The 22,249-nt window shown below is 35.8% G+C and overlaps 1 protein-coding gene across 6 annotated transcripts in view; it reads right to left on the bottom strand.

Annotated features, from left to right (window-relative positions):
* The window catches only part of LOC117177231 (neurexin-4), a 217,714-nt gene that overhangs the window by 68,234 nt on the left and 127,231 nt on the right, over window positions 1–22,249 (bottom strand). For all 6 annotated transcript variants that reach the window (XM_033367795.1, XM_033367796.1, XM_033367793.1 and 3 more), the window contains 3 exons: window positions 7,583–7,724; window positions 6,798–7,168; window positions 6,381–6,719 (listed from right to left, as the gene is read on the bottom strand). In XM_033367795.1, the coding sequence (XP_033223686.1) occupies window positions 6,381–6,719; window positions 6,798–7,168; window positions 7,583–7,724 (852 nt within the window). The remainder of the gene's footprint in view (window positions 1–6,380; window positions 6,720–6,797; window positions 7,169–7,582; window positions 7,725–22,249) is intronic.

The following is a 22,249-nucleotide window of genomic DNA, read 5'->3' as shown; positions in this document are numbered from 1 at the left end:
TGGGAAGCCGGGAATTAGAAATAGAACGGAATTAAACTCCGATCCTACACCGAGGATTGTGAGTGAGAAGGCCGGATTAAGAGATAAAACTGGATTAAACTCCGATCCTACAGCGAGGATCGTGAGAGAGGGGTTTATTCAATCCACATACGTTTTGATGTTCTTCGATTCTACGAGATAATCGTGACACGGAAGACAGCAATTAGTAATAGAAGGGCATTAAACCCCGATCCTGCAGCAAGGATCGTGAGTAAGGGGGGCTTTTTAATTAAAGTGAAGTTAATTCTTCTCTGATACTACAAGAGAATCAAGAGTGAGAATCCCTGGATTAGAAATGAACAAAATTAAGCTTCGATTCTATAGCGAGGATCGGGAGTGAGGGGGCTTGCTGAATTAAACTGATTTTATTTAAACACAATCCTTAAACACTTGCCAAGACACTTACCCTCGACGACTCCAATGGGAGTAGATCTCGCTGTAGCGATATTATGTCGGAAGTTTCTCGAGTCACTTTTAGCAGTCGTGAGGAAATTTATTTGGAAGGGAAAGGGGGGGGGGGTGGAATTCCAGGACCAATAAAACCTTAGGGTAAGGGTTCACAAAAAAAAACGTCGTTTTCTACTCCAGTTTCATTTCTCACTAGAAGCGAAAAACACCATCAAAAAAAGAGGCCGAAGAAAGGTCACTAGTTGAAAAAAATATCCATTCAAAAACACGCTTACAAACTCGGCGCAAAGTCAAATTCGGAACAAACGGAAAAAGAAAAGATCTTAAGTCGCGATAACTCCCACAAATTGGAGAACGGAAAAACATGGTAGCAGTTTCTGCTAGCGTGCTGTCATACTTTGGGGGAACAACACGAAAATGAAAAAGACCCTTGTTTAAACAACTGCTCGTTTTGTTCTCTAACAGTTTGAAAATTGTTATTAATATACAGAACCAAAAAAATGATTTCCACTTCGATGCTGAATGGAATTTTTATGCGACTTCACATGGAAAAAGTCCTTGTGGTGGAGCAGCGGGACAGTAAAACGTTTAGTTAAGATAGCATCGTTACAAAGAGTTGGTGGACGGGAAGTAATTGACTCTTTAGACGATTTGTTTGATTTCTTCAAAGCGAAAATTATGAGCACCATTTTCATAAAAGTCGTAGAAACAGCCACCGAAATAAATTACCGAGAATTGTCAAACCGTTATCCATCTGCAGTTCAGATACCCGAAACAAGAAAATTCAATGCCTTACACCGATTACTTACGGGACGATGAAAACGAAAGTATTTTTCTGATATTTTCACTTTCTACCATAGAACATACAATTCCCTACTTATCAGGATTTCTACTCACTCGTTCAGAACGTTAACAGTCAACTCATTCTCGACCCCAAGGGCCTCTCTCGTCTCCGCGCGCTCCGGAACCGGTGCGGCAACAATTCTCGGAACGACTTGAATGGAATCTCCAGTTTATTTCGAATAAGTTGGAACAATTTATTAAAAAGAATAAGTATTTTTTAAATTCAAATATTATAAAATATTTTTGAATTAAGAAGAGAACGGCCTAACTTGATAGGCTAAATTCAGCTCTATTTGTTACGCATCATGCAGATTACAGTGAGATTGATTTTGCACGATGCTTGAAGTGAAATAAATTATTAACCAAGAAAGGTCCATCAAGTTTTCTAATTGGAAGTGTGGATATCGACAAGACATGGGACAAGTTCTTGGCTAAATTTGTTTAAACTTTGCTTCCTAATACAGACCTGCCCAGCTACGGGAAATTTCTGCCAGGAGCACATGTTCAGCGTATGCCACTATTTCGGCGGGACAGTGAGCGTGGTGGTAGAAGCGTGCTAGATTCTCTCCTCTGCGTCGTACGATGCACCGTAGATACGAAATGTCTGTCGGGGTGCTTGGGGCAACTAACTTAATATAAAATTGCAATACTGACTAGAGTTTTAATTATTTTATTTCAGAATGTTTACATTTATTGACAATACATATAATTAAAAAGAGAATTGTAGCAGGTGCAGGTATGCAGTCGACGTTTCAGCGTCGCTTAGACGACTGGCCATTTAGTCGGCTAATCAACTGGGTCGGCTATTAGGCTATTGTGGCCCAAAAAATCACATTTAGGAATTTCAACGAGCGTCAATGTCAAATCGTTCTCTCGTAGAAAACATTAATGCACTTTTAATAAAAAATATAATTCCACTTTTAGCTCCGGCAGCACACGATATTTTTTCTAACAAATGTGGGAAATTTTCGATTTGAGAAACAATAAGAACCAATTTTTTGAGAATGTATGGTAATTTTTTGAAATTTATGGTAAAATTACAAATATTACCTAAAAATACTGGAAATTTTTTATAAACTTGTAAATTACGGAAAATTTATAGAAATTTAGTGTGTCCGAAGCTTTTTGGAAGAAATTCAAAAATTTCTGAAAATTATCAATTTCAGAAATTTCCTAAAATTTATGAAAAATTGGCTAAATTTCCACAATGTTCAGAAATTTATGAAAAATTATCAAATTACCAATAATTTCAGATTTCTAAAAGTTTCCAAAATTTTCGGTAATTTATGGACAATTTATGGTAATTTATCAGCAATTTATGGTAACTTATCACTTCGAGTATGTCCAATAACTATTCACTACTCACATTCAGTCTCTCAAGTGTCAAATCATAATGAAGTGAGGTTGTGATTCCGAAAGTCCTGGAAAGTAATTCTGACTTGAAATGCGTAAGCGCAACAGCAAGAAAAATTAATCTTACTCAAAGAGCGCAAGCTCAGCAGCTACAAAGTCTTTTTCTAACTGCTTTTTACCACAGTTTTGGAATTGGTCACATCCTGCACGCAATACATGCGTCGAAACCGAGCACTTTATGCGTGCGTTAGAAGAACGTATTTTTTTACTTCTTCGATTTTGTTAAAGAAATTATAAGTCAATGTATTTACCTTTTTCATTAAAGATGCGTTTTATCAAATTTAAATACATCAACAAAGTTATAAAAAAGTTTGAGGAATCTCGAAAGTTGCATAAAATTGCAATATTTGTGGACTCGTAGCAACCCTTAGATACGATTGCTTAACTTCAAATTTTCAACAAGCAGTTTTGAGTGTATTGAGAAGGGATTCATGTAAAAAAATGTTTATTATTTTTTTATTAATAACTTTGAAGAAATTACAAAAATGAATCAAATTTACATTATATTGCGCTGGCGTTTTTATCAATTTGTCTTTGTAGCAGATGTAAAAAAAATGTGGACATAGATTTTGACCAACCCTCGTGATAGGATATATCAACGCATAGTTTGGTTTTCTACTAAACAAAAGCTCGAAGCTTGGGATTTAAATAGTTTGCGTATGGTACTGCTTGCGCTCATTGCACCGCGAACAGAGTAATTAAATAGTTAGCAAATGATGAAGGTTCTAATTTTCCTGCAGCCAAATCAGTTTTTGAAAATAATGTGTATGTGGATGATGTTCTTCCTTGGTGCTGATGAAATTGACGAAAATCGAAAATTAAGAATCCACGTCATTCATCATCATACATTACTATTGTCAGACGTTCCCTTAGGTTTGCAATAGAATCCTGCATCTTATGTTTTTTCAATTTAAGGTTGTGTCCCGACCTATCGAATCTCCGTATAAGCGCCTAATTCTTTATGTTATAACCAAGTTATATGATCCAATCGGCTGGCTATCTCCGGTAGTAATAGTCGCTAAGCGCATAACGCAACAGCTTTGATTCTTTCAGTAACCATACCTAGACTCGAATTATGAGGAGCTTAATTATTAGCTAAGACTTTGCATTTTATTACAACAACGATGGATCTTGAAAATATTCCATTTTACTGCCACACATATGCTTCAGTGGTTTAAGATTGGCCTACCAAGCATCCGTTTACTTGGCGTACCTTTGTGTCGAATCGAGTGGCTCACATTCATGAGCTCATTTCAAATGCCAAGTGGAGTATTGTTCCCACCAAGGACAATACCGCTGATAAAGCAAGCTAAGCGGCCCTTTCATTTAGCTGATAGGTTATCGTCTTGGCCAAAATTGTTAAGAATGACTGCTTACTGCACTCGATTTATCACGGCCTTCATAATCAAGGTCGGTAGGTTGCCGAAATCTGCCTTCCGGCATGAAACTTTGGCTCTTACGCCAGATGAGATTCATCAAGCTTCCTCATGCAGGGTTCGGCGAATTCAGAAAGAAAACTTTGAACCTGAGTTGCTCGCTCTTGAACACAACGATAAAATAAAATTAAGTTCTTCGTGAAAGACATTCTACCCATTTCTAGATGTGCACGGTATAATACGATTGGGAGAACGTTCACATAATGCTCCAATTATTTAAAAAGAGAAGCATCCTATTATTTTACTACGTCACCGAATAAGTGAGCTTATTGGGCAACATGCTCACACTAGGTCACTCCATGGTCGTACACAGCTTACATTACGTACGCTGCGTCAAGGCTTTTGGGTTTTGAGAGCTCGTACGCTCGTTAAAAGGTTGATTAACGCCTGTGTTTTTGCGTGCGTCAGCGAGGTACTGTTTCACAACAGCTTATGGGTAGTCTTCCGAATTTTCATGCCACTCCAACTCGCCCCTTTACGCATACTGGGGTCGACTACGCAAGCCCTTTCAACATACGCGTATCTCCGGACAGAGGGCAAAAAAACTACGAGGGTTACGCTGTCTTATTCGTTTGCTGTGTAACTCGAGCCATAAATTTGAACCTCGTTTCAGATTATGCTTCTGATGCTTCTTAAGCCACTTACCATCGCTTTACAAATCATCTTGGACTCGACGAATAATAGAGTCTAGAACTCTCACTTCGAAGAATTCTATACCACACTTACAAGACTGGAGGCTGCTCCTAATTCCCGTCCAATAGGGCCCTTAGCAGATGATAGTGAAGATTTTACGTATTTAACACCGGGTAATTTTTTTATTGAGATACCACTATTGAGTCCGCCTGAACATTCAGTTGAATTTGTACCGGAAAATGGACTATCTCATTGGAAGGTCACTCAACATATATAGCGGAGATTTTTTGACGACCTTGAAATCGGTGACCTAGTATTGATTCGTAATGATGGCTTCCCGCCAAACAAATGGTCACTCGGTCGCGTAATCAAATGCTTTCCACGTAAAGATGGCTTGGTTCACTCAGTTCGCATTAAGATTGCCACTTGGGAATTTGACCGACCGATCGCTAAGCTTTGCTTGTTGTCGCTTTCATCTAAAGCCTCTATTGAATTGCGCAATTTAAATAAAACTGAAGAAAAAACTAGCGTAGCATAGGGGCTGTCTTGCCAAGGCACTTTTTTATAACTTAGGATTAATTCTGAACTATATCTGTATTGTATACCAATTCATTTAGTATTAAGGGATTATTCTAGTGTTACTCGCATTCAAAATTATTTTTCATGGCCCGCGGGAAAATTCAATTTTAGCAGCGACATAATATAAATTTTATGCTTCCTTATGCTTACTTCTTTCAAAGACTATTTTCATGGACGTCGGTAGCTCAATCAAGAAACAGCGTTAATTAATTTTCATACTGTGATTTATCAATCTCGCCTATAAAATATTACTTGTTTCTTCTCGTAAATGTGAGAAATGTTGACTGTATGAGTCGCAATCAGTTTGTGTATCCAAGAATGTGTGCATACTTGTTCGATCACACTGAAAACCGCGTAGGACATGATAAGCTCATGCACATCAGTACAACAAAGTCGTTCCATAAAAATCTTACATATCTGTGAAACTTATGTGAACTTGCGTGCAACTCGTTAAAAGGATACCAAAAAAGTGATCCCTTTTATTTCTTACTGCCAAATTATAACTATTTTTTCTTGAAGTCTTTCCCTCTTGGATCCGTGAATGAATAGTTATCAATTGGAAGATTTTTAGACAGTTAATAACTAAAATGGAAAACAGAGGCATTATAGTCGCTTAATCCGTATTTCCAGTTTTGTGAAATTGGACACTGTTTCGAAATAAAATAATCGAAAGTATATTATTTGAACTGAATGTTCTAGAAATTAAAAAAGGTTTAATTCAAACATAAAAAACTACATGTTTTCATATTTTCAAGGTTACAATTATTTAAAGTAGAAATAAATAATAATTAAGAAATTAAATCAAAAATACTTAAAGATTGAATAATTGGATAGAAACTTTTAAATGAGTAGAATTTAAAATTGTGCAATTTTGGGATCTCTGTATTGAAATACTTACAGGTAGTATAATTATTTAATTATATTACTTATATAAATTCGCGGTTCGTTCATTTAAGTACCGCAATAGGCACTATGTATAATTTAAAGATTAACGTAATTTCTTGTATTGGTGTTTATAATTTAATTTACCTTGACAAATCCTGGAAATGTGAAGTGATGATACAAAATTACACCACGATCTTCATAAGTTCTAAACGAGAGAGAAACGTTAAGAGATGGTACACCTTCATATCCTTTTAGTTTCGCATAAGAGTTAGCCTTTAAGAATGTTATCGGAATTATTGGTGGGTCAGGACAACTGTAAACAGCATTTATTCTCTGGTATCGCATATAATCGCCGTATCTCTCTATTTCTTTAACATCGCTGATTATACTAGTCGTGTTGAGGTAAAAGTTTTCAATACAGCCTGTGAAATTTTGTGTTACCACTAGACCTTCCTGTTTATTAGGGACACCACCTATGTAAATCTAAAAAAAGAGAATTAAATTATGTTTATGGACTATATGTAGGTAATATGTAGTTTATATTTGATTATTAAAGCTTACGGCTCTGTTTAAATCCAGCCTATGAAATTCTCCCTTAATTCGCCCTTTTATCAAAACTCTGTCTACTGAGAAGGCGATGTTTCTTCTGTTTCTGGCGATTACAACATCGTGCCACATATTGTCATCCAAGAGACTTCCAACTGATAAACTTGTCATTATTCCAGAACCAAGGTCGATATTTAATAACATTCTGTTATCGCGCAACTGCAATGCTATAAAATCTCCCTGCGTTCCTCGAGAATACATCAAGACTCCATCCGCAATATTAGTCTTAAATCGAAAACGTATTGAATGTCGATCGGTTTCAATAGGTTCCCGCATTAGGTCCCAACGTAAAATTGATGACCCATTAAACGAAAGAACATCAGACACTGAAAATTATAGATGACATGAATTTCCATGGATTAAAAAAAGAATGTAGAAAAATAGTTTTTATTATATTTTGATACAAAAAAATTGTACTGAACCATAATTACAATGCAAAACCTTATATTGTATACCGTTTACAGACATCGAATACACTGCAATGACAAATGGCTAACCTAATTTCACCCAGAAAGATATTCACATAGTAAGAAAAATGTTTTGGTACACATAGAGAAAATTTTTCTCACCGGTGAAAGAATTTTGCAAACCGATGTTGGGAATTTTTCTTATCTTCATCGCATCCGATTCGGAATCTACCATTTTTTATGCCTGTAAACGGTGGCCATCGAGAGTTTTGCATGCATGTGTAACGAAAACAAGATATTTTTTAATTATCAAAGCTAATGGTATATCCTTACCATATTCACATCCATAGAGTTCTACTCTTAGAGATATTCTATCTCTCCATCTAGTAGGATTTATTCTGATCCATTGTGCGATGATTGGTACTTCAAATTTATTTAATCTAATTGTATCTCCATTTACATTACCTTTGAACATCTAGAAAAGGCATTGTCAATATTAGAAAACACAATCAAAGAATATTAAACATTATATATTATGTGGGATGCATAATTATTTATTATTCAAAACTCAGTAAAATATATCAAATCCGAATCTCGTAAGTGCTTTAAACACTGCGCGAATATGATTACATGAAGTTCGTCCAGATAGAATAGTTATCTGCAGGTAATGGTTCAAAAATCTTAACTATTTAAAACTTGAAATTTTCAAAATGCACAAAATGGCAGGTACAAAAACTGTATTTTATTTTTATTAACAAGGTGTGATCAAATATTCTTAATGTAAAAATTATCTCACTTCTAATGATTTCAAACAACAAATTTTTATTTCGTTCAAATTTTTTTTAAATTTCTACATTCTACTTTCGACACAATTTTACACCTCTAATATGTAAAATTTGAAATGAAAGAGTTTTTTTCCTTTATTAGACAAGGTTTTCCTCGCAAAAAGAAAACGGTAGAAAAAGAAAATTTTAACATTTCTGTTTTTTAAATCTAAGTTCAAGTTAAAAAGCTTCAGAAACCCTAGAAAAAGACGCAGTACATTTTTCTAAGTATTTAAAAAAACACATTCAATTTCGCACTTTAGAAGCGGAGAAATTTAATCATCAAAATGCGCGCATTTAATTTAAATCGCTTTTAGAGTCGAACTATTTGAAAGTTCTTTTTATTTTCCATCTAATGGTAATGCGAGATTTTCTTAAATTAATTTCTTAAATTTCTAACTACTTGAAAAAGTTGGAAAGGTTCTTCAGACGTAAAAAATCACACAGCAAACTTTTTGAAAAATTCTGAAAAAGAAACATTGAAATCCGTTCGTTAGTAGCGTAGAAATTCGATTACATAATTCCTAGCTCAAGTATGTGGCATTTCTTAGGCTTAAAATCTATAATTGGTGCCTGATTGGTACCTGATTATAGGTCTCAAATATTTACACGTTATTAAAACTACTTCTTTATTATGCCCATCTTCTACTCACAGGTACTAAGGACCTGGTACTTTGCTATTAAACACAATCGCGAAACCCAGCAAGTAATTAGTAGATGTGTTGGTGTCAGTCAATGTTTAGGAACTCTATATTCTGCTGAAGCATTCATCATTATTCGCGAGTACGCAAACTGGAGAGTCCGTCTATAGGGATCCGACGATCACACTGGAGAGCCTTATAGGGATTCTCAGTTCATCCTGTATAGCCGGTTTATAGGGTTCCAACATTCATTCTCTAGAGCATGTTTATACGGATTCAACATGCATACTGGAGGGCCCATTTATTGAGATTCAAACATCCACCTTGGAGAGCCCTATAGTGACCCAATATTCATACTGAAGAGTCCATTTACAGGGATCCATCTTTCTTACGAACGCTAGTTCCAAAGCCAACGACTAAGACCCGCGATTCAAAATATTGAGTTTATATCCAATAAACGGCAAGAGACCAACGCAGTTTCACACACGCAAACAAACATACGCATATACAAAAGTCATATGCCGTGTACGTGGGATAGCCACAGAATGCGATTTTAGTCGCTTCCATTGTTGGTGCCAAGGAAATTCTGGACGACGTCGCACGTTTTTCGCAATACTACCTTCTGAATTAGATGTAGCGAATTTCAGGCTCCCAGCTCTTCCTGGAGATAATGCAATAAGTCTGTGTTAGTGTCGATGCGACTTGTCTTCCTTGTATTATTCTCTCTGCATCTCTTGAAATCTTTATTTTTGGCTTCCTGAGCCTCTTCCGATAATTGTCCGATTGGAAATACAATTGCTATCAGATGATCGAAAATAATGAATGGGTATCATCAACTAGTGATCTGCACTTGATTCTGGGTGGAAAACGCTATTCATTCCATGACGAATAGAAAAGATGAGTAATTGTTCATGAAATTATTTATAACAATCTCAGTTGTTATTATTCATCCAAATCCCCTTACGTTATTCGAAGATCAGTCGTTAACAATTAAATACATCCAAAGAATGGAGTTTGTGTAACGAAAAATAGCCGAATAATGCAATTGTTAACTAAGATCGTTTGAACCATTGCGAATTGTTATTATATGAGCAGATGTGATAACCGAGTATCATTTACAAGCTCTATGGAGCTAATTCCATAGAAAATGACTATTCTTTTCGTCACTAATAGCTGAAGCCAACAATTGTTTTCTTTATTTGTTTATAATAATGATTGTTTATTCGTGAATCCTCACGGGTATGACGCAAAAATTATTTTTGTTGATTAATCGAGGAAATCCAGTGAGAATCAAGGGAGCATACACCGTAAAACCATATCAAACCATTTTAATCCACTTATTTCTTTATAACAAATTTAATACATTTTTTAATTTATCCTACGGCACTGGAAAATTGTACTGGATAGTTCCTCAACTCATTCTGGGTATTTGGGAATGAATCTGAGCATTCTCTCGGAAATGGTACTCCTCGAGACTAAAAAAAAAAAAAAAAATTTTCATTTTTGTCAAGAAATAAAAAAAATAGAGCCTCAATTTGAATATATGTTCTGATAGGATCATGCGGATTTTTATCAGCTTTAATTTTTAAAAAAACGTTTTAATCGGATGAAAACTGTAGTCGGAAAATCAATTTGTCTAGAGTCATGATTTTCGTCCCACTGTGCGGTGGTGGCTTACTCTCCCCAGGCTCATAAAATGCATCATATTTTCAATTAATTAAAAAAACAATAACACCATTTTTCGAAAAATCCCTGTGTGAGGGATTCTATTTAGCCCTTTAGAATATGCGGTTGAAAGATGGTTACTGACCAATATGTAGAAGACATTTTTGGTTAGACTTGAATCTTTTTTTTGACAGACTGCACGGGGGTGCCCCGATATATATCATTAGTCACGGACGCGTTTTCGTGATGCAATCAAGTGTTTTGATAAGAGCAGTGTGACTAATATGACGTATTGGGTAAAACCTCGGTTTTACCCCATCATTCACGGACTGGACTGCAGTCAAGTGCAGAATGTGGGGACCTACAGCTTAAGATAGGACCCGAACGAACAGAACCTCGTTAAAAGTACATAGATAAATTTCCAGCGGTTCAGGCTGAGGAATCGAACCTCAGACTTCTAACGTGAAGTTATAAGTTAACGTGAATTTTTTTTCTTTCAAACTTTTACCTTGATGAACCCGGTTTGACAGCATAGCCACGGACCAAATCAAGTGACTGATGAGAACAGGACGTTATAAGTTAATTTAATACGATGCTTGCAACCTCCTGCGATGATATTCTGGGTATACAATTATAATCATGGTGTAGTTTGGAGCTCGTCCTTTACCGCTACCATACTACAGCCACCTCGTGCGTTGGAGGTTAATATTATTTAAAATGTTGCCACGGACTTAATATGGTTACTATCCAACATGTCGAAGGCATTTTTGGTTAGAGTTGGATTTTTATATTTTTGGAATAGTTTTTGCACGGGGCTGTCCCGGTATATCATCAGTCACGGACGCATTTTATACTGCATCTGATGAGAGCAGTGTGCCCCGACATATTGGATAGAGCTTGGTTTTCACCCCATCATGGACGGACTAGGGTTCCGAATCACCAGAACCACGGTAAAGGTACATAGAAAAATTTCCAGCGGTACCGACTCAGGGATCGAACCCCGGACGTCTGAGATGAAGCCTGAGCGTTAGTTATAGTATATAACTTATAGCATACAAATATAGTACTATTTTTTCTACTTAAAATGAAGGAAAAATGAAGTGAATAATAAACGTAACATTGGAAATAGAATGCTAATTATCTTTATTTTCTTATTTTGAGTTTCTTATTTGCCATATTTTGTCTCCATTCTTTATTTTTCCTTAGAATTTTTACTATTTAATGCATATATAGTAAGGGCATATACATATAGTATATAGACTTAAATATGCACGCTTCTGTAGTTCTCCTGACCATCACAAAGAGCGTTTTATATCGCCATTTATCTCCAACATACTGGACCGAGCATGTCGATGAGGTTCTTACTTACGCTAATCTACTAAGCTGTGATAGTACCTTCAAATTTTGAACGTGTTGATTCTAAGTTTCCTAGACTACCTGTCAAAGAAACATGGTTTTTTGTTTGTTTTTTTTTCATTGATGAAATTTGTAACCATTTCTTACAAGACAGATTAATTAGCGTGATAATTTCCGATATGTACGACGATTCCACTTGCCAATGAAGGACACAAAATTCGCCGTACATGCATTTAGTGTGGGTAAAAATAGAAATCTGCATCAGTAAATTCTGAAGCGCTCTTTAACTGAGCCATGCAAACTTCTCCAAATGTACTCTGACAAATAGTCATCTGTTCTAGAAACTGCCACTCTAGTCATTTAATACATATGAGAAGATAATTTCTACGCATATTTTTGTTAAGGGTGGACAATATTCTGTAGGATAGTAAATTTGAGAAGCTACTTTCATACATATTAGATGGCTAAGATTTTTTGCCTTGAAAAAAGTATGAAAATGGTACAGACTTCCTGAATAAAAAAATAAGCAATAGGACGCACATTTTATTGACTAAAGGACTAGATCCAGTGGGAATCGCCAACAGAGTTCATTTGGAATTCAATTTGTAGGTACCATCACACCGTAATATGTAGCCTGCGCCTGAGAACTACATCGCGTCGCTAACGAAAAACAACACAAAATATCGGTTAAGTCGCCAGGTATTGAGAGGTACCCTGAGATGATATTAAACCGTGCTGGCATACTTAAAGTCAAAAATAAAATGATCGAAACTTATTTACGTTAATATAACCTGACCTAAATCTTCTTTAATATATGTCAGTTTGATAGACCTTCTGACAGAACCTACCGTCAGTTGGTGGCACGTTGTCGATTTTACTGATTCACCGTTTAAACGTTTAGTCGATTCACATTTATTAAACTTTTAAAAGATTTAGATGCTATACTCTAATCTAGAACAATTTTTCTATATTATGCATACAAATATTTTCCAAAATTTGTCAAAATTTAAGTCTCATCACCAAATATGGAAAAATGTAAATGTGTTCCACTTTATACGTGATCACTGCTCCTCAGAGTTGGCTAATAAATCATAAACACTTTTAAGCGTCTCAAATTCGATGAACAGAAATTGGATTACAAGCCTCAAAAATTCAATATTTAAATGATACTTTTGAATGATACAAGTTCCAAAGTGGGCAAATTAAAAAGTTTAAAAGAGACACTAGGAAAAGGAAAATAAAGTAAATACAGTATAGGACTACATATAATGGGGCCCCGTCTCGATTTATGCTAACAATTTAAAATTATTTTACTGCTTCTTTCTTTTTTAATGTAAATTATTTCATTTATTGTTCAGAAGTCATCTTTTTTTATTGAAAATTCAACAGTTTGGTGGACAATTCAACACTTTTGGTTGAAAACTGAACTATTATTTTGCGATTAAAAACGCTCTTCTTTGTTGAAAATTTAACTACTTGATTGAAACTGAAACAATTGTTCATTATAAATTTATTTTTGTTTGTTAAAACTCCCTTTTCTCCTGTTGATAGTTTCACTATTTGTAATTTTTTTCTATAGAAAATGTATGTTTAGCAAACAATTTTTCAACAAACAGTGACGAGGATTTTGAAGCCCTAACCAAGATATTCATATTTGGGGGACTTTTTTTACCTCTTGAATAAAATTGATATCGGGGAGCTATTAGAGCATACAGTTTTTAATTAATTATTTTAATTATTTATTCTAAGCAAATGAATTTAAAATTTATGAAATTTGAATTCATGTTTCCATAATATTTAGTCCTGCACTGTATTTCCTTTCTTTCCTTTTCCTAGTGTCAAGGGGCGATATGCGAACTCCGTGGTAGCTTTTATCCAAAGTTAAAGCCTAAATGGAGTTGACATGCACGGATGCATTTTAGGCTATCAACCTGTGAAATCTTAGTACTTCCAAGAGCGCCGATGATAAGGAAGATTAGTTTAAGAGAATGTTCCAGGTACAATTGTCGCAGCTCCCTTATAAGAACTCTATAGCAACACTATACCTCTCATTCTTTTCATTTTACTTGGCTATTATGTTTTTGTCAGCTGGTGCCGAAAATTCGATAACGAACATGGTTCGCTTCTCAATGTCAAGGAGCCCTATGTCAGGCCTCGAGTGTGCAACGGGAACAATTGTCAAGAATATAAAGTTCCAGTATATGCGGCACTTCTAATTCTCGACAATTGACTCTATTTCCCTAGAAGCGTTTAGCGGAGCCATATTAAGGTTAATGCCGTAAAAGTGACAGAGATGGTAATAAAGAAAAATTAAAAAATTTAAATTAGATTAAAATCCCAATTAAAAATCCTATTTAACGTCCAATAATCAAATTGATGCAAACTCTGTTAAGAAAAAGAAAAGAATTCAACCACCAAGTCTTGACCACAATGTACAAACAAAAAAACTCCTATTGTAATCTGAAAAAAAATTAAAATAATTTTCGGTCCAACATAAAAAAGAGGAAAGAAAAAAGAGAAGACAGCCAACCACATCCCCTTCCTACTTTTTTTTCTTCAGTCTTTTTTATTTTTATTACCATCAAATTATAATAAAATAACATTTAAAATAAAAATAAAAAATACGAAAATAAATAAAAGTGAATTACCAACGTTTCGCTACTCGTACCGAATCAAGGCAAGGTGTCAAGGCAAGAAAAATGTAATGAGTATAAAATGACAGCACCGAAGAACAGGTGCTCTCTTTTTGTTACCTGAAAATCGAATGACGGTCAGTAGGTCATTCTGTTATAAACACAATATAAATATGTATCACAATTACATCATAAATAGAGAAAGTAAAAGAAAAACAAAATTCATGAAACAGCCTCGTTAAATATAATTAATCAAGGTAATAAAGCACTCTTAGTGTCACATTGTGTCTTTGGATGTAGGTCGTTCCCGCATGAGTTGGACACCTAGGTAGTATGTGTGCTAGATGCTTGGGATGTGCATGGCACGCCCTGCAGGTATCATCGGGAAGGTGTTGGCTCCAAATTTGGCGATACTATGCCCTATAGTTGAAAGTTGGTTGGCGTTTACCATAGAGTAATAGAAACGTGAAGCAGGCAAGTTCGAGCTCGCGTTCGAGGTATCTGTTTACATTGTTGGATGTAAACATTCCTAGCGATTAAGTTGCAGCGATCGTGCCGAATTCGAGTGGAGCTCATTTATGGCTTTTAGCATTTATTTAATCTTCAAACAGTTTAAGTATTAAAACAATTTTCATAAATGGCTCTTCTTTAAAGAATAAGTTTAATTCATTATGTTGCGTTGTAAATTTACAAGAACTATTAATTATTTAAACAATTTTTAGTTAAAAATTAAGAGTTTAACTTTTTTCTACGAGAGAATTTGTTCACGGAGTCAACTAATCCTTTTCTATGTTTCTTTACAAAAGAACTGATAATTGTTTAAACAATTTTAATTAAAAAATTAAGAGTTTGCCCTTTTCTCTACGATTTAATTTGTTTACGGAATCAACTAAGAATGTCTATCCGGTGACTCTTTTCTATATTGGTTTGTAATTTCACAAGATCTATTAATTATTTAAACAATTTTAATTAAAAAATTAAGAGTTTGTCCTTTTTTCTACAAGTCAATTTTTTTACGGAGTCAACTAAGAAAGTATATCCGGTGACTCTTTTCTAGGTTGCTTTGTAAATACAAGAACTATTAATTATTTAAACAATTTCGATCAAAAAACTAAAAGTGACTTTCTTTCTACAAGTTCTGCAAGTAAATTTGTTTACGGTGACTCATTTCTATATTGCTTTACAAATTTACCAAAACTTTTAATTATTTAAACAAATTTAATTTAACAATTAAAAGTTTGGCCTTTATCCTAATTATTCAAACAATTTTACTTAAAAAATTTAAAGTTTGGCCTTTATCCTACGAATCAATTTGTTTTCGAACTAAACTAATAATGTCTATCCGATGACTTTTTTGTATGTTGCTTTGTAAATTCACAAGAACTATTAATTATTTGCACAATTTTAATTAAAAAATTAAGAGTTTGCCTTTTTTTCTACAATTCAATTTGCTTACATAGTCAACTAAGAATGTCTATCCGGCGACTCTTTTCTATATTGCTTTGTAAATTTACTAGAACTATTAATTATTTAAACAATTTTAATTGAAAAATTAAAAGTTTGGCTTTCATCCTGCGAATTAATTCGTTTTCGAAGTCAACTAAGAATTTCTATCCGATGACTTTATTCTATATTGCTTTGCAAATTTACCAGAACTTTTAATTATTTAAACAATTTTAATTTAAAAATTAAGAGTTTGCCCTTTTTGTACAAGTCAATTTGTTTACAGAGTCGAGTAAAAATATTTATCCGCTGACTCTTTTCTATATTGCTTTGTAAATTCACAAAAACTATTAATTATTTAAACAATTTTAATTGAAGAATTAAAAGTTTAGCCTTTATCCTACGAATAAATTTGTTTTCGAAGTCAACTAAGAATGTCTGTCCGATTACTCTTTCTAGATTGCTTTGTAAATTTACAAGAATTATTAATTATTTGAACAATTTTAATTACAAAATTAAGATTTTGCCCTTTTTTGTACAAGTAAATTTATTTACGGAGTTAACTAAAAATGTATATTTTTTATTCTTTTCCTTTTTTTATTCTTTTGTTTTTGCTTAGCAAATTTACAAAAACTATGAATTACTCAAACAATTTTACTTAAAAAAAAATTAAAGTCCACATTTATGTGAAAGATGCCATGCATCCTCTTATCGAGGAACTGTTCACGGATTTTTTTTTCCTGTGCTTTCTTAATCCGAGCTTTCAGGAGTGAGTACTTGAATTAGTTAAGATTTTATGTATTTTGCTCACCCCTGATACTGAAGCTAAGTCCGTATTTTTCCGCAGACTCCTCCGCTGTTTTGTACGGAAACGCTCCTCTGCCCACTTCTTCGTGCTCTTTGACCATTTTAAGAAGAGGGTTTCTTCCATTTGCGACTCGATGTGCTGTACCCAAAATAATTATGTTGTGAAGACATTCACGATTCAATATTCCGCGACCACCTTGACGGCATGAGATGTAGAGTCGCGGAACAGAAGACTTAAGATGCATGTTTTTTTTCATGTGCATAACCTTTCTTGTCCCGATATTAAGGTATCTGAGCTCGGACTTCGTCCATGGAACCACTCCAAATGAATAGAGTAATACCGAGACGGCAAGCATGTTTGTTGCAGATACTTTGTTCCTCGCCGACAGTTCGGAATACTAAATCTGCCGGATAAGACGTTTGTATCAACTTCGAAGAGTATCCTTTATAGATGTCACATTCTAAATGCGGCTATGTGGCAAGTCCAGGTATGTATAAGTCTCTCTAGCGCAAATGTGTCGTATAATGCTTCCAAATTCCATTCCTATTTCCTTAGTGTATCCTTCGACAATCACTAGAGCTAAATGCAGTTGCTTTTTATTTTTAGCATAGATCTTAAGATCATTCATGTAAAATACATAAGTGACCTTGTGCTTTCGAGTTGCAGGTTTGCCGCAAAAGTACCCCTGGGAGTGGCAAAGTGCTATAGATAGTGCCAATAATGCGAAACAAAAGAGGAGTGGGCTCATGGTGCCGCCCTCAAAGACACCTCTCTGAAACGTGACCTTGTTAGTTGTCACACGATTTTTTCCAGATAAGATAGTAAATCTGGTTTTCCAAAGCGGCGTCAATTTCTTCATGCAACTCACGATTTACGGATGAACCTTTAAGCTTTCAAAAGACAGATGATAAGTCTATGGGAGGTCAAATCGAAAGCTTTCCGGTAATCAATACAGGCCATCGATAGGTCACGCTGGTAGGATGCTGCATCTTTGCAGACACATCAATGAACAGGTTCTCCCGACATCCTGCTACACCTTTCTTTGAGCCGCGTTGTTGATACATTTCTTGTCACACAGGTCCGATTGTCCGAACAATCCTATCATTTAGGATAGCTATGAATATATTATACTGTGTTCAGACAAGTGATTGGCCTGTAATTCTTCGGGTCAGCTTAGTTGCCCATTTTCGGCAGGAGTATTGTACGCCCTTCTACCAACCACACCGGAATTGGCTCTTCCGAATTTAAATATGAGGCGAAAAAATGGGAATCACACATCTCCATGAAGCTATTCATATTCTCTGCGACTTAGTCCAATCTATGCTCCATTTCGTAGACTTCTCTCCATAATACTTCGACCTCCTCTGGTTTGGGCGGATGGTTGACAGTAACTGGAAGCATGCAGTCGTGCCATGTAACCCCGTTTAGGGAACATACTCGAATCGCTGCACTCTAGCACGGTTTTCACACCTCCGCTTGGGGGTTAATTCCTTCGGGACCACCCCTGGACAAGTGTCCGCGACTGCCTATTAATTTTTGTAACCATATCCAGCAGAAACCCTTGGTAGAGTTCCGCTTATCCGCAAGCCGAAGACGCATTAGGTGGCTTTGTCATGTCATGTGTGGTGACTTTTAAGAGCTTAAATTCTTCGTATCGACGTGTAATTTCAAATAAATTGGGGTCTTCGAGAAAATTCAATTTGGTTATTTGGTGGATTTAAGCGACTTCAACTTAAAATGTTCGTTTTTGACCCCTCTTTCGAGGCGAGTATGGCCTTTTTGAAAATCCCAAAGCAGCGGCCAAATGCCCGAAAAAATCGAGATTTGCAATTAGAAAGATTTTTAAAAAATGTCGATGGATCTCCTTGTTTTTGGGCTTCAATTGTTGGTATAATATCCCAATAAAAATTTAGTAATGCAGGTTAAAGAATTTCAACATATTGGGTCCAAGATGGCGGCTAGAACCTCGAAGTCAAGAAAATTTCGTTAAAAATCGGTGGATTAACGTCGAATTTGATTTGCAGGGGTTATTTAGATCACTGATCATGAATCTCAAGTCAGATTGGCACAATTTTATAATGGTGGATACAATATGTCGACCCAAAATCTCGAAAATTGACCGATTTACACCAAATAATGTTTACGGATATTAAAGGCGCTTATCATTCAGATTTACAAGGATCATGCTGGCAACCTAAATTTTCAGAAATCAACCTATGTTGTATCATGGCATTTTATCAGCTTTATCAGTTTATCAGAGTTTAGAATAGCTTCATTTCCTCTGTCTTGTAAGCTAGCTCGTCCTGCATGATACTTTGATGAACCTGCTATTCCGTCAGGAATAGCCTGTAGTATAATTATGCCGTTATATATTATGTCGTTGTTGTAATGAAATGGTTGCGCATCATTCTGAACGATATATGCGTGATTTTCCGAATATTTCATTTGAAAAAGACCCTCATTTCATTTCAAATTGTTTTTTAGATCTTTCATGAATTTTGATTGCTCCTTAGAAATGAAATGATGTGGTATCAGTTTCTTTAAGCTTTCAGATGATTCCGGCTCAAAATCATGTTATTTGGCATAACGCGAGTATACATATTAGACTGATTCCTTCTTGGCTATTTCCATAGAAACATTAAACTCCTCCATAATATCTCGTAATGTCCAGTAATCAGGTAATATTGTCAGAATGGAAATTCTTAATGGATCATTTTCCGAAAGAAAAAAATTTTCTTTCAGTCCATCCATTAATTGTTCCAATTTAGCTTCTCTCGATAAACAAAGTTTTTTAGCTGGCTGAGGTCTGTTACCTTCTTCAGGTTCTGAGATTTCATCGCGCAAATTACTTCCTTTAAGCCCTTCTGTAGTGAATGGATTGTGACATCTATCTGAACGAACTTTTTCTGCAGACTGCGACATTGCTGTCACTTAAGTATTGCACATTAAATTAGTTAATCTTAATCTATTTGGTGATTTGTAATTTAAGACTGGGAAAACAACTAATGTTTTGCAAGGTTTTCATCACATATTTGTAGAAAAAATTAATTTGATTAAATTAACGAAAGAATCGCAATATTCACTTGAACATTATGCTAAATGTATCCAGTTGTGTCTGTGTAGAAATGTGACTCCTAATTGTTACTTAGAAATATACAAAAGTGTACCAAACTATTGGATATGGATGAACATATGTCGTTCAGAATTCTGCGCAAACATTTCACTATAACAACGACCAGTGTAGCATATACGTTGCTGTCCTGTTATACAAAGAATACCAGGAACTAAAACATTGCAGCTTTGTATTACTCTCCCAATAGACAACTCATAATACAACGGCTGTGTATTTAATACAGACATATTTAATACCTGCTATAAGAACAAAATTTCATAAATTAACAAAACTTTTTTATGTGACGAATGGAGCAAAGAAGTATTTTAAAAATCGATTCCAAATAGTTACTTTATTGAATCACAAAAAAAAATTTTCCATTGAGGCAGAATGGCATAATCATGCTACAGCTCATGATAAGGCAACTCCTGGCATAATATTGCATTTTTTAATGGACCATAAACAAATTTTCCAGTATAACATTTTTCCACTATACTGAGCAAGAATATAAGAGAACAGCTAGAAAACTGGCAAAATGATTTGCTACAGCACCATCAGCAGATCACATATATAAAGGTCATGCTTTTAAGGTCACCTCTGATAAAATGCGTACTGCATTTAGATACTCTAATGCGTCTAAAATCCTATCAATAACAAAATATAGGTCGATGAAGTTAAAATGTTGCAATAAAACATTTAAAAAGTTATTAAAAAAAGTAAAAAACAAATAAAAAATTAAAAAACAAAAAAAATAACAAAAAAAGTAAAAAAAAGTAATGCGGGCTTCATATACATGATGACAGTCTGAACCCTGCAAAACGTAGAGAGCTTTCATAAACTTGAATTGTTCTAACATAATCCGACTCCAAAAAACACATTGAATCAAACCGTAATCAATCCAGGCCATCGATAGGTCACGCTGGTAGTATGCTGCATCTTTGCAGACACACAGGTTCAATTGCCCGAACAATCCTATCATTTAGGATAGCTGTGAATATCTTATACAGTGTGTTCAGACAAGTGATTGGCATGTTATTCTACGGGTCAGCTACGTTGCCTATTTTCGGAACAAGGATTGTGCGCCCTTCCACCAACCACTCCAGAATTGGTTCTTGCGACTTTAAATATGAGGTGAAAATACTGGCCAAATGCTGATGGGTGGAAGGAAACTTCTTCCACCAGAAGGTCTTGATAGCATCTGGTCCGGTGCGGAATAATTCTTCACCAGGTGTTATGAGGGCATCACACAGCTCCTTGAAGCTATTTATATTTTCTCAGTCTTCGTCCAGTCTATGCTGCACTTCATAAACGTCTCTCCAAAATACTTCGACCTCCTCTGTTTTGGACGGGTGGTCGACAGTAACTGGAGGGTCTTGGAAGAGTCGAGATGAGACAGAGAGAAACTGTTGATTTTCTCTGACCCATCTCTCTCTTCGCTCTAGACTTCTCTTAGCGTCAGATAGTATCCGCATTCTCTCAACAATATGCTGCCTGATGGTCAGCAGCTTTGACTTGTATAGTGTGTGATAACGGGACCGGAGTTCACGCGCGATCTTCGAACCTTGGCGGTAAAATTCCTACCAGATGTAATGTAGTCAATCACACACTGAATGCGGGACGCGTACTGTCTTGCCCAGCCTATCTTTATGGCGCGTTGATGCATTCATCTTTTGGTCTTATGATCGACCGTTGGTTTTGTTTTACGCTTCGCATCGGCCAAAGCTCTCACTACATTATACATACAACAATTGCTAGTCCAGAGGTCGGATTTTTCGGAAAAATGTCCACGAAACACGTCATCCATTTCAGCCAGATCTTTGGCTTGAGAGAAACCTTGGTGTTGATGTTTCTCCGGGTCATAAAACATCGCTCTTCCTCTATTGGTTGCATGCCCGCGGCTGGTCTTAGTGTCGCCTCTTTTTCTTTGTTACCGGCTTGTTTTAGCTGTGGTAAAGTAGGCGTTCCGCTTACATAGCCCCTTTTTTGGAGTAGTTCGGCATGGTTTCGCGGACGTTGATGCGAAAAGTGCGATAGATCCGGGTGTTTCTCGTACCACAGAGCATGCAGTCGTGCCAGGTAACCCCGTTCAGAGGCCACACTAGCATCGTAGCACTCTAGCAATTCGCTATTTAGTTGCTCCGTCCACCTAAAGGTCCCGAGATTCCGTCGATCCATCACATTCAATCCATCTTTACAGGCTCCCCCAGCTCTAGAGTGGTCGACATTGTTGGCCGACCCATTGTCAGGAACCCTGCGCATTCTGTTGTTTTGAACCACACTTACTACAACTATGTTTTGTGTTGTCATTGTTGTTCCCACGAGAAGCTAGGGAAAGGGGTTCGTCCATCCTTTTAGAGCCCCGTATGCAAGGATAAGGCTACGTACTCTGAGAGGTCGCGCAATATCCCAGAGTCACTGTTCTAGACACCTCACCCAGGTACCATTCAGCTTTAAGCACGGTTTTCACACGTCCGCTTGGGCGTTAATTCCTTCGGAACCACCTCTGGACAATTGTCCG

The sequence above is a fragment of the Belonocnema kinseyi genome, chromosome 7, assembly GCF_010883055.1.
Source record: "Belonocnema kinseyi isolate 2016_QV_RU_SX_M_011 chromosome 7, B_treatae_v1, whole genome shotgun sequence".
Taxonomy (NCBI): domain Eukaryota; kingdom Metazoa; phylum Arthropoda; class Insecta; order Hymenoptera; family Cynipidae; genus Belonocnema; species Belonocnema kinseyi.
This window is presented reverse-complemented; position numbering and strand designations above follow the sequence as displayed.